The sequence below is a fragment of the Lepidothrix coronata genome, unplaced genomic scaffold (genome assembly GCF_001604755.1).
Source record: "Lepidothrix coronata isolate B3197 unplaced genomic scaffold, Lepidothrix_coronata-1.0 Scaffold45, whole genome shotgun sequence".
NCBI lineage: Eukaryota > Metazoa > Chordata > Aves > Passeriformes > Pipridae > Lepidothrix > Lepidothrix coronata.
The window spans coordinates 5719503-5733924 of NW_016690225.1; the positions used below are offsets into that span (position 1 = coordinate 5719503).

A 14422-nucleotide genomic window follows, 5' to 3' on the forward strand; every position below is an offset into this window, starting at 1 on the left:
TTTGAGGAGGAATTTAACACCACACACTGTAAGGCTGCATTATACTGTACACAATCCCACCAGTGTACAACAACCAGAGTGCCACCTAGTGTGACCTGCACTACCATCACTGGGGCTAGAAACAAATGCTGACGTGTTACGAATTGCTCTAAGAGGTTGAAAGCACTGCTTGCTAAAATACTCATATCAGAGAAATTCAGATCCTGAAGAAAAACAAGTATTTAAAACTTTTTAATAGATTTTAATACACATCAAAAAAAGTCTATGGAATAAAACAAGACCCGTTTGTCCAAAAGCTGGAAGGAATACATCAACTATTGTCTTTAATGATGTTCAAAACCAAAGCTATTTTTCTCTCACTTCACAAACAGGCAATTAGCAAACATCTTGAGGTTCAGTTTACATTATAAAATAAGATACATCATCAAAACCTTCAAATATACATTAAAGAAGAGACATAATCTATGGAGTCCTGTCTAAGCGGATGCGTTCATCGTAACTGTATGCAAGAATATGACCAAAAACATACTGTCAAGCAAAACTAGGCTTACCTGAAAGTGCAAAATTATGGTCCATATCAACCCCAAAGTCAATTTGGGATTCCCATCTGTTATATCATCATTTCTGATGTTAACCAGTTTCACCTGCCATCGTAGAAAGAAAATACAGACAAAATTGAAATAAATATGCCACAAACACATACTGTGTTACACAGGCATGATTGTAAAAGATGCACTACTCACTTCCTGAGCCTAGTCTGTTGGGGTTTTTTTAATTCTCAAAAGCAGAAAGGAATTGCATTCTGGCTGTAAGCAGCCTGCTAGGAATTGCCCTCTCCCACTCACATCAAGCTGAGAAGATCCTCAGCTGTCACTAGGCCAGCAGATCTGCTCCCCATGCCAAATACCCTTTTCCTCCGTTCTTGTCAAAAGGAGAAGGTATGACAAAGCAGGGAAAGATAACAAGAATATAATGATCTGTAGATGGTGTATTAGTCCCAGGGCAGTGCTAAGCCCTGGGAAGTTACCACTGTCTTCCTTCCACCCCCCACTTTCCTGGGCCAGAGTAAGAATTCAGCAGCAGGAGAACTGGCTTACTAAAACACAATGGTCTGGCTTAATAAAACTAAGAATTTAGTATCACATTTAAATAACCAATGGCTTAATGACAACAATTATTATCACTTCTGATGCTGTACTCAATCACAGTGCTATAAACAAGAAATGGTTAACAGGATGAAAACAAAAGCTGCTATTATTGCCACTCCCAAACCTCGCACTTAGAGTGAGTTCAATAATTCCATTTTCTTTGTCATATTTTAATAATTCATTTAATTTCTCAATTTGTATTATGTATCCATATAGCCTAGCAGTTAAAGATGACTCAGCTAAAAGGCATTTTATGCATATGCTTTTGAACATATACCCTGTTATCAATTGAATGAGCAAAGGCATGTCCTCCTCTTGATTTGCTACAAAATCTTAACTATTTGGAAGGGAAAAAAGTGCCAAACCACCCTATCTGCAAGAAAGACAGTGTATTCCACAGTCTGTTCTGGTCTAATTCTCAAGTCAGGTTTCAAAATTATCAATATGTAGGATTTCTCTGCCCTACAATCACAATAAAGCATTGGTTTTGGAGGTTACACAGCCAACCTGAGCAAGTTATCTCCTAAATATGGTTTAGAAACACCTACCAGAGGGCTGAAACTTTAATCAACTGCAAGTCCTACCGACAATTTACCAAGAAGACCAAAGCCCTACAAGCATTTTGTACTCTAGAATACAGTCATCTTCACAAAACCATAAGGCTAAAGAAAACACAAAAATCCTCAGATCACAATCAACAGCTGTGTGATGGAGTCTTGTGGTTCCCATCAACACACATGTCCATAAACATGGGGGTGATCTGATCCTATATCTCCTGCACTTTAATATACATGGTCTGCCGTGCATAAATAAGGCATGGTGCAGCAAAAGTGCTGAGGTCTTGCTGCATAAAAATATCAGTGTGACCATCATTTCAAGTAGCCACTCATTTACTTTGTAGTGTTATTTGTTCAGTGGCTCACTTAGGTTAACAGGAAAAGTTTGTTTTGAACTCAGCAAAGTGAGATTGAGTTCTCAGTACACACATACTCAGTGACCCAAAAGACTAGTTTGCAATTTCACTCAAAATACAAAAGGACATTTAGTTTTATAACCAAACTAAGTATCTATCTATGGTTTGCTAACCATAGATAAATTCAAACCTTTGAAGTAGCAAATAATTATTTTTTTATATCAACCAATCAAAAAGCAAATTTTCAGTGTCACTTCATTGGAATGGGATGGGATGGATAGGGAGGAACAGTTTTTCCTTCCATATTTTGGATATTTTTTTAAATTGCTGTTCTGTGAAGGGAGAAAGCAAGACTGCTGTAAGCATTTAAAAGAATCTAAAAGCAGTAGCAGAAAACCACTTAGCAGTGTGGATTTCAAGTGTCTGGCTTAAAGGAGATACAGGTGAAATTAAGACTGAATCTTCCACAGTCCAGGTAACTCTGCTGCCTTTCTAACAGGACCAGTTTTGCTTTCATCGGGATCAAGGTTTGAGATTTTCCCAAAACAAATAAAATCAAAATAAGGAATTCCCATACAACATTCTAATTTCCTTGAATCTGCATTTTGCACTATAAGTTAGACTTTGAACAAAACTGCAAACCACCTAGTGTCTGGGCAGCATGAAAGACAGTTAAATTTACTATAAGCAACTCCTTAGGATCTCACACATAATTTTCTCCTCTTTAATACCACATATCACACAGAGTGTGTTGTTATTGCTCAGAGAAGGGTGGTGCAAAGTTACCTTTTGCCACATCTTGGTTATCCATCTCAAGTATGACATAAAGCCAAGCCTACACAAGCAGCTCTTACACAACACACATAAAAGACAAAGTAGGACACATTTTTTATTTATTAGCTATAGGTGACAAAATTTTTATGATTTTTTTTTCTTAATTTTCATCATACCTGGCGTTTTTTCAAATAGTCCAGTGCAATTTGGACGTTCTGGAGTCTGTGAAAACGCATCCGACCTTTTTCTCGGGGCTAAAATTGGAAAACAATAGTTGTGAGATTTTCTTATCAGACAAAAGAACAGTCTGATTTAAAAGATACCGTGTAGAACATTTGAAGCACTGCAGTTTTAATGAAATCAATACCTTTGGTGGGAAAGTGTGCTTTGAATATTTTTTTTTAACTATAGTTGAAGTTTTTTAGCAGAGTAGATAGCAAGAGAAATCAGTGGTTCCCAACTGCAACCTTGATCCATGCAGGCTGATAACCATTCCCTGTAAATTACTATTAAGGCCAAGAGGGCTACTACCTACAGAAACTAAGTGCAATTTATTATTATAAAATATTCACAGTGTACTAAGCAAAGCAAAATGTAAGTAATGTCATGGACCTTTATATTGCTCTGATAAACTCTGTGATGGAAAAGCTTACCTCTGTATGCAACTTCATGACTTAATGGTATGACTGCATAATCACTATGATTTATGGTTTATAAATTTATAAATAATATTTATTTAAAGCATCTAATAAAGATAGTATCTTCCTCCAAACAGAATAATACAACATATACAGCCTTAGAGTGTAAGTTTAACTCTTGACTTGAGTAGAATATTTTAAAGTGTGAAAAGAACTAACAAATCACTCTTCCCAAAGCAAAGTCAAAACCATCAAGAAAAAAACTGTAAAATAAGCAGAAGCGGTGTGTTAATGGAAAACATGGCAAAACTGCATGCAGTTAGTGTAAAATTACCAAGAAGAAGAACCACACAGAAAACGCATACTTAGCTGTCACAGATCAGCATGGGAAAGCAGTTAAACTAATATCAACATCATATCCAAATCCTTCTATTCTTCCTTATTTCAGATTTTTCACAAACGTTCACAGCAATAAACTGAAGCAGACTATAATTGCTAGAGAACAGCCATGAATATGAGTATTTCCTCAGATAATCACCGCAAAACACACAGATAAGGCCAATCCTTCCTCAACTGCCTTTTTTTCCCCCCTGTGGAGTATGAGATGCTTGCCAAAAAGAAACAGGGGAAAATGGAGCTGAATAAGGAGCAAAAACTGAAACACAGAATTTTAATTTCCATTATATAATCTTCTATTTAGCCCCTTGTTTTTCACACCAATAGCTCAGGATCAAGCATTGCAGTCCTTGTTATCAAGTAGCTTCTACAGAGGGAACAAAAGACTGCAGACCTGGAACTTGGTTTTCCACAACAAAGAAGGTATAATAAATCCTCATCTATATAGTTAGGTATAGCATCTCAGAGGGGAAATATGTGTTTTTTTAAAAAGTGCAGCCTTTTGAGTTATGTTACGCTCCAGAAAAAAGCACACAAATTCCACTGAAATCACAACTGCAACACAACGCACGGGAGCCAGGGAGGCACTCAGGCCCTATGACAGCAAGTTGCTTTAGCAAATGCCAATGATGCAAGGTCTAAAAAGGCATGAAACAGTTCACTTGGACTAACAAGCACTTGGTGTTATACACTTTTTAAGTAGATATTTCCCTTCTAGATGGACAAAATATGGTGAAACAATATTCGGTATTTATTTCAAGAAAGATAAACTCTGCAAACTATCCGTATTCTCAGTAGCCACTACCCAAAGCTGTTGCTTAACTTCTAATCTGTCTACTTTGAAAAAAATAACTATTACATCTGGTAAATTTTAACAAATAGATCTGTGCATCTGAATTTTCTTATTTCAAGATATTATCCAACATTATGTCACGTATACCACAGGCACAGTAGACTGGTGCTTCTAATTAAGACAAATTGATATTTTGCTATTGACTTCACTAAGAAGAGCCTTCAAGTCTTTGTCTAAATTACTTGTATATGGACAATACTATTTGCAAGTTTAAAAAAAAGTCTTAGTTTAACAGAATTATGGTAATTCCCTATCTATTATTAGAAAAGCTTATAACATCTCGATAGCATTGTCCAGTACACATTTGCGCCATGGATTTTTACAGTTTAATCAAAGAAAACAAGTAAAAAATCTTGAACATTTTCATTTCAGCTGTTCACAAAAAGGCAAAATCAAAATTTGTCTTTACCATACCTCTGCCATGAACACACATATCCTGGTTTACCAACACAGTTTCTTTTGTCCTTTCTACAGCCGACTGCAGCACACCAAACTACGAATTTGCATTAGCAGACACCACACTTCAAACACTACATTAGTACAGTTATGGGGGTCGGCACCTACCCCCTTATCCTCATCCTCCACATCCTCATGCTGTTCATTTGCGCATGCTTCTGTTGAACTCACCAACCGTAAGGTCTTCAAAAAATCTCGCTCTCTTGGCTAATGAATATAACAGACGGGAGACAGGACAGCAAAAACACAAGACAGACCACAAATGAAAAGAAGAGCATGAAAAGAAGAACATAATGAAGAGAACAAATACAAAGCAAGGGAAGTAATGCTCACAAAGAAAGGAAATGACACCTGAGGAGTGTGTTAGACAATTTCAGGGACATTTTATCCTTGTTATTTGTCAGTTACTCCCTTTAATGCAAAAAGATATTAAGCATCCAATACTTGTTAAAACAAAAATTGGAAAGAAAAAGAAAGAACAGAAAAAATAGTGCATTACCCTACTAAGAAAGGAAGTCTCTCTGACCACAAGAAATGAAGAAACAGATTGCATTCCCCCACAGAATTCACAGTAGCATATTTTACCAAGAGAAATATAACTTGTGTCTTTGGTATCTGGTCACAGATTACAGAAAATATCAAAGAAACCTCCAGCAGTCAATACACAAGGAGTAAACAAACAGAGAAAATGCATAAACAACAAAATGGAATCATTGCGTGCTGATCTAAAAGCTTACCAAGGTGTCTCCAGAAAGGACTTCTAAAAGTGAGATCAAGTTATGTCCATCTCTTAGGTCTTCATATAGGTCATTCACATGCTTTCGAACCTGCACAGAAAAATGCAAAAATTAAATACAAGATACCCATTTATACCTGAGAATTCACACTCATATTAGCATACATCTTTTAATATACAGGTAAACCTCAGATATACCTCAACACTGCTTTCTAAATTTATTCACATTCATGACAAACTTACAAATCTAAACCAATTTTAATAGGCAAAATTTACTGCTACATCTGAACTCACACAGTTCTATCACACCTTATATGATTTGAATGAAAAGAAAAATAATATGAAGTTACAGGTAATGAATGCGCATAGCAGTGAAAAAATCGGTATCTGACAATTTAAATTATATCAGATACCCACCTCCTAAATAATGACAACTAAGACAAAAATAGCTAGATCCAATGAATTGTAAAAAATACACACGACATATATCTTATCATCAGCATGCACGTTCACTGCAGTCAGGACAAAAGTAACATACTTTCTGGCCTTAAACTTATTACTAATCAAAGCATACCATCCACCAATTAATAACATGTATTGTCGCCTCAGGTTTCCCAGTACTTAGTTTTCCCGACTCACACATCCGCCTTATCCACCATACCAAAGAAATATGACATTAGGTTGATCTAGTGAAGCCAAAGACATGCACAGCCCTTCCCACCTGCCATGCCAGTGGCAGAGGTTAATGCTTCCTACACTCAGCACCACCCTACCACAAGCAGACACCAATCCAAATGATCTCCTCCTGTGGTGTCCCCTAATAAATGGTTGAGCAGGGCTGATAACCAGCAGACTCTGCAAGGCCAACCACAAGTGAGGGAGCAGGTACAATGACAAGAGACAGCCAGAAGCCCTAACTTTTCTGACAGGCACAACAAAGCTGGGAGATGTCTGTTCACAGGCCAACTTCTTGTTTCTTAGCATTAGCTTAAATTAAATATTTTTAACAATTTCATCCAGCAGCTCTTTGAACGTGACAAAAAGGACCTAATTTTTCAGAAGAGATTTTTGACATTGTCATATAGGGCAGAGGTTGAGGGCTTCCCAGCTATAATTTTATGTGAGTTCCCAGGTGCTCCCATTGAACCACCAGACTCGAAGCTTCCTAAGCTTTGAGAGAATAAAATGCAACATCAGGAATTTTCTTCTTTATCACCTATACCACAGATGAGCTGTACTTCCAATCTGAGATCTATGGGACACTGACTGCCAACATTTCTGTATGTATGATGACGGCAACAAGAATCAAGCCAGATCTTTGACTTTATATGAGAACTCTGTTTACCTGACTTTCAGTGGAATTTCTATTGAATAAATAACTGTCTCCATACCTAAGCTTAGTTTCATAAATGCTTTTGTGTTCTCAAGTTTTCTTACTCCTATTTTTAAACATGAAATTACCCTAAAATCTGTTTCATAAAGACCATGATCTTTATTTAGAGTAGTATCACAGCATATTTATGCTTGTGCTGAAGACTAGCCAGAACAAGTCATTTTGAAGACTGTTCCATAAGGAATTACAACTGATGTTTTCCAAAACACTTATACAGACTCTGCATAGACAGTCAAGTTACAACACAATATTCTTATATATATATATATATACCTAGCTTTACAAACTCATGTACATACAGTATCATTTTAATTTTAGTTATGAATTTTTTAAAAAATTCTGCAAACAATTAGTGTAAAAAAAATTCCAAGAGAAAATTTCTCTGGTAATACTGAAGTACTGTTAAGCTGAACGAAGAAACAAAACAGGTGTTCTGCTACTACATCTCTGGTGAAAGACAAGAAAAGAGAAGCCATGTAAATCACCAAAGTCCCTGATACAAACAAGTTGATCATGATAAATGCTTAAAAGATGAAAAGCACAAGGGCCTTTAATTTTTAACCCAAAACAATTGTGACTTTTTAATTTTACTTTCAAAGAACTATGCCAAACTGAGTGCTAGGCTCTTCCTGACAAAAGTAGGCAAGTTTTTTTTAAGATAAACCCTGTGAGAGGGTTGCCTGCTAAGTCCCTCAGGACATATCACTCTCCACTTCCCTTTGGAGAGCAGAATCCCAAGCCAGAGCAAATTCCCAGTACAGGCTGGTGGCCAGAGGGATGGAAGGACATCAGGTTAAGGACAGAGGAATGGGGTGTACATCTGAAAGACACTGAAAGAACTGTCTGTGCAACACCAAGTCAACACCTACACTCTTTTCAACATACAACTCAGGGGAACTGCCCAATATGCAGGTATCTGAATTGTGGGATGAGAAAATATTACCATTTCTGGTCTGTCTGCTTTTATTTTCCATTAGATGCAAGATGTCTTGCTATCCTGCTAGTTTTGTCTCTCACAGCACACATCTGTTGACCTTCTGTTTGTTTCTTATGCTCCGAGGTTTCCTAAGTACTACAGAGACAATCATCTTCCCCAGCTTATCTTTCTAGAAATCACAGACGCTTCAGAGATGAACTCACACTGACTATGAAGAAACTGGCATAGAGCTGTCAACACAGGAAAACCAGCAGTACACCTTATATGTCTGTCTTAGTTCTGCCATGGCTGACACTTACTGTGAAGATTAATTATTTAGGACATACTACGTCAGTCATCCTGGTACAGCACAACATAACAAGGAATTTCTTCCATGACTCTGAGCAGCAGATGTGCACCTAAAACTATGTATTTGGGCAACTGATGTGAGCAAACATGTTCACTCAAAGCAGCAGATTACTTCTAAAAGAAGCATCTTGAGCTTCTCAAGAGATCCTACACTGCCACTTAAGGAAAAGCTTGCAAAATCACCTCTCTCTATCACTTAGGCAACTCTTGTCTCTCAACACATATAATGAATTCTTAGATCTTGAAACTAACAAGAAATATAACTAGTTCATTGCTCCTTAACTGCCATATTTAGCCTTCTTCAGAACAGATAGTAGCACAAGCACTGGATGCAGATGGGGTTCCCTGGATGGATGTGTGGGGATCTGCTGACACTGTGATATTTTGTAAGAGTTCTTGTGGTTTTTCAATAAAATCGCAGAATTGTCAGCCCTACATTTTGCAAGGTCCACATGCAAAGTAGGTTACAGGTTGCCTCAAGCAACTTTTTGCAATATGCCTATGTGAGTGTGGCAGATTTGATAATTTGGGCATGAGAAGAAATTCTTTAAGGAAGATGTGGGAGACACTGAGTGGCTGAGGGGCATCTGACAAAACTTAAAGAGAAGCAAAATGGTTTCATCATTAAAAAGGAACAGAACGAATGTAAGGCACTGTTTCAGAAGTGATTCATCTTCTGATCTTCATCTTCTGGCATGTATATTATATTCATGGTAAGGAAAGCTCCATTCTCCTTGATATGAGCATAACATATTTTCATATTATCCTTTTCCAGCAAGCTTAAGCTTTGCAGTCCAGTGCCCTGGGGAATCTCTGTGCTGCCAGTAAAAACCAGCTTTTAAAATTGTAGCAGTCACAGAGCCACAATCTTGCCTCCAGACTCCAGTATGTGAGGCACTTGACAAATGAAGACTGTGACGATGGCTGCCACCTCCAAAAGCTAGCAATCTGACACCCCACATAACTCACACAGCTTTATCCTACTGTTCAGCTGGCACACCCAGCTGTTTTTACAATCAAGTTGCTATCAGTTCCACCCTTATGTACCATTCTGCTTCTGCCGTAAAGTACCTGGGCTGCCAGGCTTAGCTTCCTCCTCAGAGGGCTGGCATTGCAGCACGTGTCATCACTGCCTTCAGTCTGCCTGGTTCTTGCTCCCACCGACAGAGAAGGAAGATGTGATTCAGCTTCCTGGTCACACATCTGTAGGGCTGGTTTATGTTTAGGGGCCATGCCACTTGGCCTCCACCTGCTTCTCCAGAAGGACTGAGGTTTGCATAAGTGTGGCCACACTCTCACAGATATCTGTCCTGAATACCCTTACACATCTCAAACAGCCCCACATGCCCATGCTTAGTGAACCAAACTTGCACCTAGTGATCTCTGGTTTTGCTATGAGTCACAGCAAAAAAGAAGCCATCTTCCACAGCAAGCCTGTTTCTTACAATTTTTCTTGATATTATTAGTTGTGTTTGTTGATACTAGAACAAAATCTACAGTTTTACACTATAGAGGCCACTCATGGTTATATGGTAGAAGAGAAGGACTGCCCCTTCTGCTTCTGCAAGCAAAACCAGCTTGGTCTTGACAAGGACACATAGCAGATGCACGTCACTTTATCTAACACTGCCATACCTATTTTTTATTAGGGACTGTTGCAATAGGACAAAGTGCAATGGTTTTAAATGAGTGTAGATTTGAACTAGATATAAGGAAGACTTTTTTTACAGTGAGGATGTTGAAATATTGCAAGAGGTTTTCCAGAGAAATAGTGGACGCCCCATCCCTGGAAACATTCAAGATAAGATTGGAGAGGGCTCTGAGCAACCTGATCTAGTTGAAGACGTCCCTGCTCATTGCAGGGGGGATTGGACCAGATGACCTTTACAGGTCCCTTCCAACCCAAACTGTTCTATGATGATTCTAGGAAAACACAGAAAACACAGCTTTTTTTCTTACTCAGAAGTAAATATGGCAGGAAAATAAGACACAATTTTGTGTATAAAGTGGGTGCACACCCAGCATACATGTAGATATCTCATAGACTTTTGTGTTAGGGTGCAGCATGTTCCAGACAGGCAACTAAAATGCAAGGACCACTGATTCTGAACTGAAATAGTGTAGGAAGAAGCAGAAACAAACATGAATGTGCTGCAGAATCTAAAGTCGAGGTAAAAGGAGCAGGAGACAGCATATAATCAGATGGGGCAGGAACAACTATAAGTAATGCCCATGGATTGAAAGCCACCAGGAACTCCCTGACGGAGGTGAGACAACCACTGTGGCCCTGGCAAGCTGCACAACTTGGAAACAAGGCAGAGTGCTCACACACTTGCAAAATTATTCATTTTTTACAGGTTAGGAAAGCAGACTACAGTAATCAAATATTTTTCTTAAAAACTTCAGGAGTCTCCCTATCTATATTATAAATAAGCTGAATTGATCATTATAAGAACATGCCAAATTAGACCTTTTCTTATCACTCCCAAAACAACCAAAATTAGAATTAAATCCAAACCACATTTATTTTAAATAACTGAAGTTCAGTTGTCAAGTCTTTATAAATTCAGTCATTCCCAGATGTTATCAAGAATTATAATATTAGGGATCCAACTGAGCCTTTTCAGCTCACATTGCCCAGGAAAGTCTTTTCAAGTACCGCTCTCCTCATTTCTGGAAGCAAAGTTAATCAAATGCCTGGCACAAACATAAAGCATTACTGCTTTTCCAAAGGAAAATGGGAAAAGGCTCAAAAGTTAGAACTGTAAAGGGGGTGTTTGAGCAAAAAAGGGTCAGGCCTTAATTACCACTGAGGTCACCAGTAAGTCCAAACAACAGCTGGCACAAGGCCACCATGAGTTTCACAATAAATTTCAAATTTATTCTTTAAGAATCTGACTCAATGTCCATGAAAAAAAAGATCCCTTAGGAGTCCCATTCACTTCAACTACAGTAAAACAATTTTCTCCAAGATAATAGACACAGATGGTTAAGGGCTCATATAATTACAGTGTTCCACAGCAAATGCTGTCAGCATTCAGATAGCTGAAAAATTGCTTTGGCCACTGCATGAGATCCTGACATCCTGATGAGTTTCCCTAACGTTTTAAGTTTCTAAAAACATACTTAAGCTTGTTTTAAAAGGAAAAATTTTATTAAAAGTGCTACTCATGAGGAAAGAGTTTTCTGTAAGTTTTGAAAATATGTATGTTTTAGTCCTTTCACCTTTGAAATTAAGGAATCACAGTGGCAATTCTAACAGCATGGTAACAAATAAACCTAAGCCATGAGAAAAGAATAAAAAATAAAAAAAATCCTCATATAAAAAGTTGCATTTACGTAAAAAAAATAAAAATTTACTAAGCCAACACATGCAGCATGATTTATGATTAACACTCTAGAATTCTGAACAGGCTGTAACAAGATCCATGCAGCGCGTAACTGTCAAAATATCAGATTTGTCAAAATATCCCCATGTGACTGATCTGCCAAGGAAGTTGCTTCTTTAAGCATCTTCAAGAGTATTTATTTTGTTCTACAGACTTCTTAGACTCTCCCATGTATAGCATGTTGCTTGACATGCTGCAGGGCCACTGTACCTCAGGTAATTTCCACCCCAACGTTCTGCGTGGTGCAGGAAGGCTCTGAGCTGTGGTTCGTGGCCAACCTGATGTCACTCCAAGAGATCAGGGAGCCAGAGCTCCATGCAGGCTGGCACGCACACTGACATCCTCCCTGAGTCTCTCGTGCTTTTAATCTCCTTACTCTAAACCCAAAATTTACTGCCAGGAAAAAAACAAACAAACTCCACATACACACCCTGGTCACAATCCATGTTTTGCACTGAATCCCACCATAAACTTCACTCATTCTGTTAAAAATAAACAAGCACACAAGTTCTGGGAGAATTTAATCACTGGGTAGCCCTGCAGCAGTGACTCCCGGTCACAGCTCTCCACAGGGGTGGATGCAGAGCGCAGTCAGCCCGAGGGCTGGGCTGCAGATGGTGCTGTTCCCCCACCTCCGCGCGGGCACACACCCTCCAGCCCTGGACACCCACGGCCCGGGACGCCCCGATTTGCTCCCCCCCGCCGAACAGCAGAGGCCTGGAGCCAGGGCTGGCAGTGAGATGGCGCAGGGAGAAAACTTGTGCCAGGTCTCTTCTGTGTGCCTGTTCATTTGTAAGCAAAGTCTGGCAAATCCAGTCTCAGGCCTAGTGGTCCATAACTCATTTTCACTCTTTTCTTTTGCTCAACAGTCTAATAATCCACTCTGCAGGAAACAATTCTTGTAGTTCATGGAAAATAAATAGGTCTTTATTTCACAAACACGAGTAATTTTTCTGTTTTACTTCATTTCTGCATATTAATTCTCACAAATAGCAGACACAGATAATGTTATTCCATTTCATAAAGTTCCTTTATGATTTTACTAAGCTGCATTTAAACAAGTTTCCTGTACAGAGTGAGTTCAACAACCCTGAAAGCATAATAGATGTTTTCTAAATAAAGATTCATCCTTGATTGCATCCTTGGATTCATCCTTCACTTTCTCAGGCGGCCAACGCTCTACACTCTATTAACATGATAACCATGACACCCTTCCAGTGTTCCACCCGCCTAAATCGCTGTTCTTGTATCTAAAAGCTGAAATTATTTACTTTTTTTCCTCCACATTAACCTTCATATTTGTCCCAGATAACTCAATCATCCATTTAATCCATTGCTTTCACATACTTTATTTTGCATCTTGCCCCCAGTCTTCAATTATTCCACATCTCTGGATAACTCTATTAATCATAAAAAAGACACTTGTATGGCTTCAAGGTAAATATACTGTTGCTCACATAAAAAAAAAAAAATCCAGCCACTGCTAAATCTTGTCCTTACATTTTTCTTATCTTACCATATCTGGTTTCATGAAATGCATTCCAGTATTTTCCTGAAACCCAAATCAGCAAATGTGCAAGCAGATGCATAATCTTACATATATATCAAACTCTAGGATGTAAACATGCACATTCAGGAGTCCTTTTGTGGATTTCAGTAGTTGTGTGATATTTGAAACACCATTATTGTACAGAACAACATGAACCAAATTTTATAAATGTCAAAAATCCTTCTTTGCACCTCCTACAGGGAAAAAAAAGAAGTTGTTCCATTCACAGAATCAGAGAATGGGTAAGGCTGGACGGGACCACAGTGCGTCATCTGGTCCAACCTTCCTGCTCCAGAAGGGGTATCCTAGAGCACATTGCACAGGATTTTGTCCAGATGGTTCTTGAATATCTCCAGTGAGGGAGACTCCACAACCTCCCTGGGTAATCTGTTCCAGTGCATGGTCACCCAGACAGTAAAAAAGTTCTTCCTATTCAGGTGGAGCTTCCTATGCATTAGTTGCTGCCTGTTGCCTCTTGTCCCATTGCTTGGCACCACCAAGAAGAACCTGGCTCCATCATTTTGACACCCACCCTTCAGGTACTGATATACATTGATAAGGTCACCTCTCAGTCATCTCTTCTTGAGGCTGAACAGACCCAACTCCCTCAGCCTTTCCTTGCAAGACAGATGCTCAAGTCCCCTAATCATTTTTGTAGCCCTGGCCTGGACCTACTCCAGGAGCTCCATGTACTCAGTACTCTCAGTACTCTCTCTTGTACTGAGGAGCCCAGAACTGGATGCCTCTCAAAACTTTTTGAGGAATGGGTTGAAAGATTCTCTCCAACCAACCCTGGTTCAGCCACTCAGAGTATATCTCTGGATCCCTTTCCCCACCCACAGCGTGGGGGAGCCCAGTTCTAGTTCCATCTCCATCTGATGAACCATTCCGA

The 14422-nt window shown here is 38.9% G+C and overlaps 1 protein-coding gene across 8 annotated transcripts in view; it reads right to left on the reverse strand.

Annotated features, from left to right (window-relative positions):
- Window positions 1–14422, reverse strand: part of LOC108497133 (dystonin-like) — a 216625-nt gene that overhangs the window by 189119 nt on the left and 13084 nt on the right. For 7 of the 8 annotated variants that reach the window (XM_017814501.1, XM_017814507.1, XM_017814509.1 and 4 more), the window contains exons 3-5: window positions 5916–6005; window positions 3012–3089; window positions 552–644 (exon numbers count right to left, since the gene is read on the reverse strand). In XM_017814501.1, the coding sequence (XP_017669990.1) occupies window positions 552–644; window positions 3012–3089; window positions 5916–6005 (261 nt within the window). Of the gene's footprint in view, window positions 1–551; window positions 645–3011; window positions 3090–5286; window positions 5386–5915; window positions 6006–14422 lie in introns of all 8 variants that reach the window. The other variant, XM_017814500.1, reaches the window with a different exon arrangement.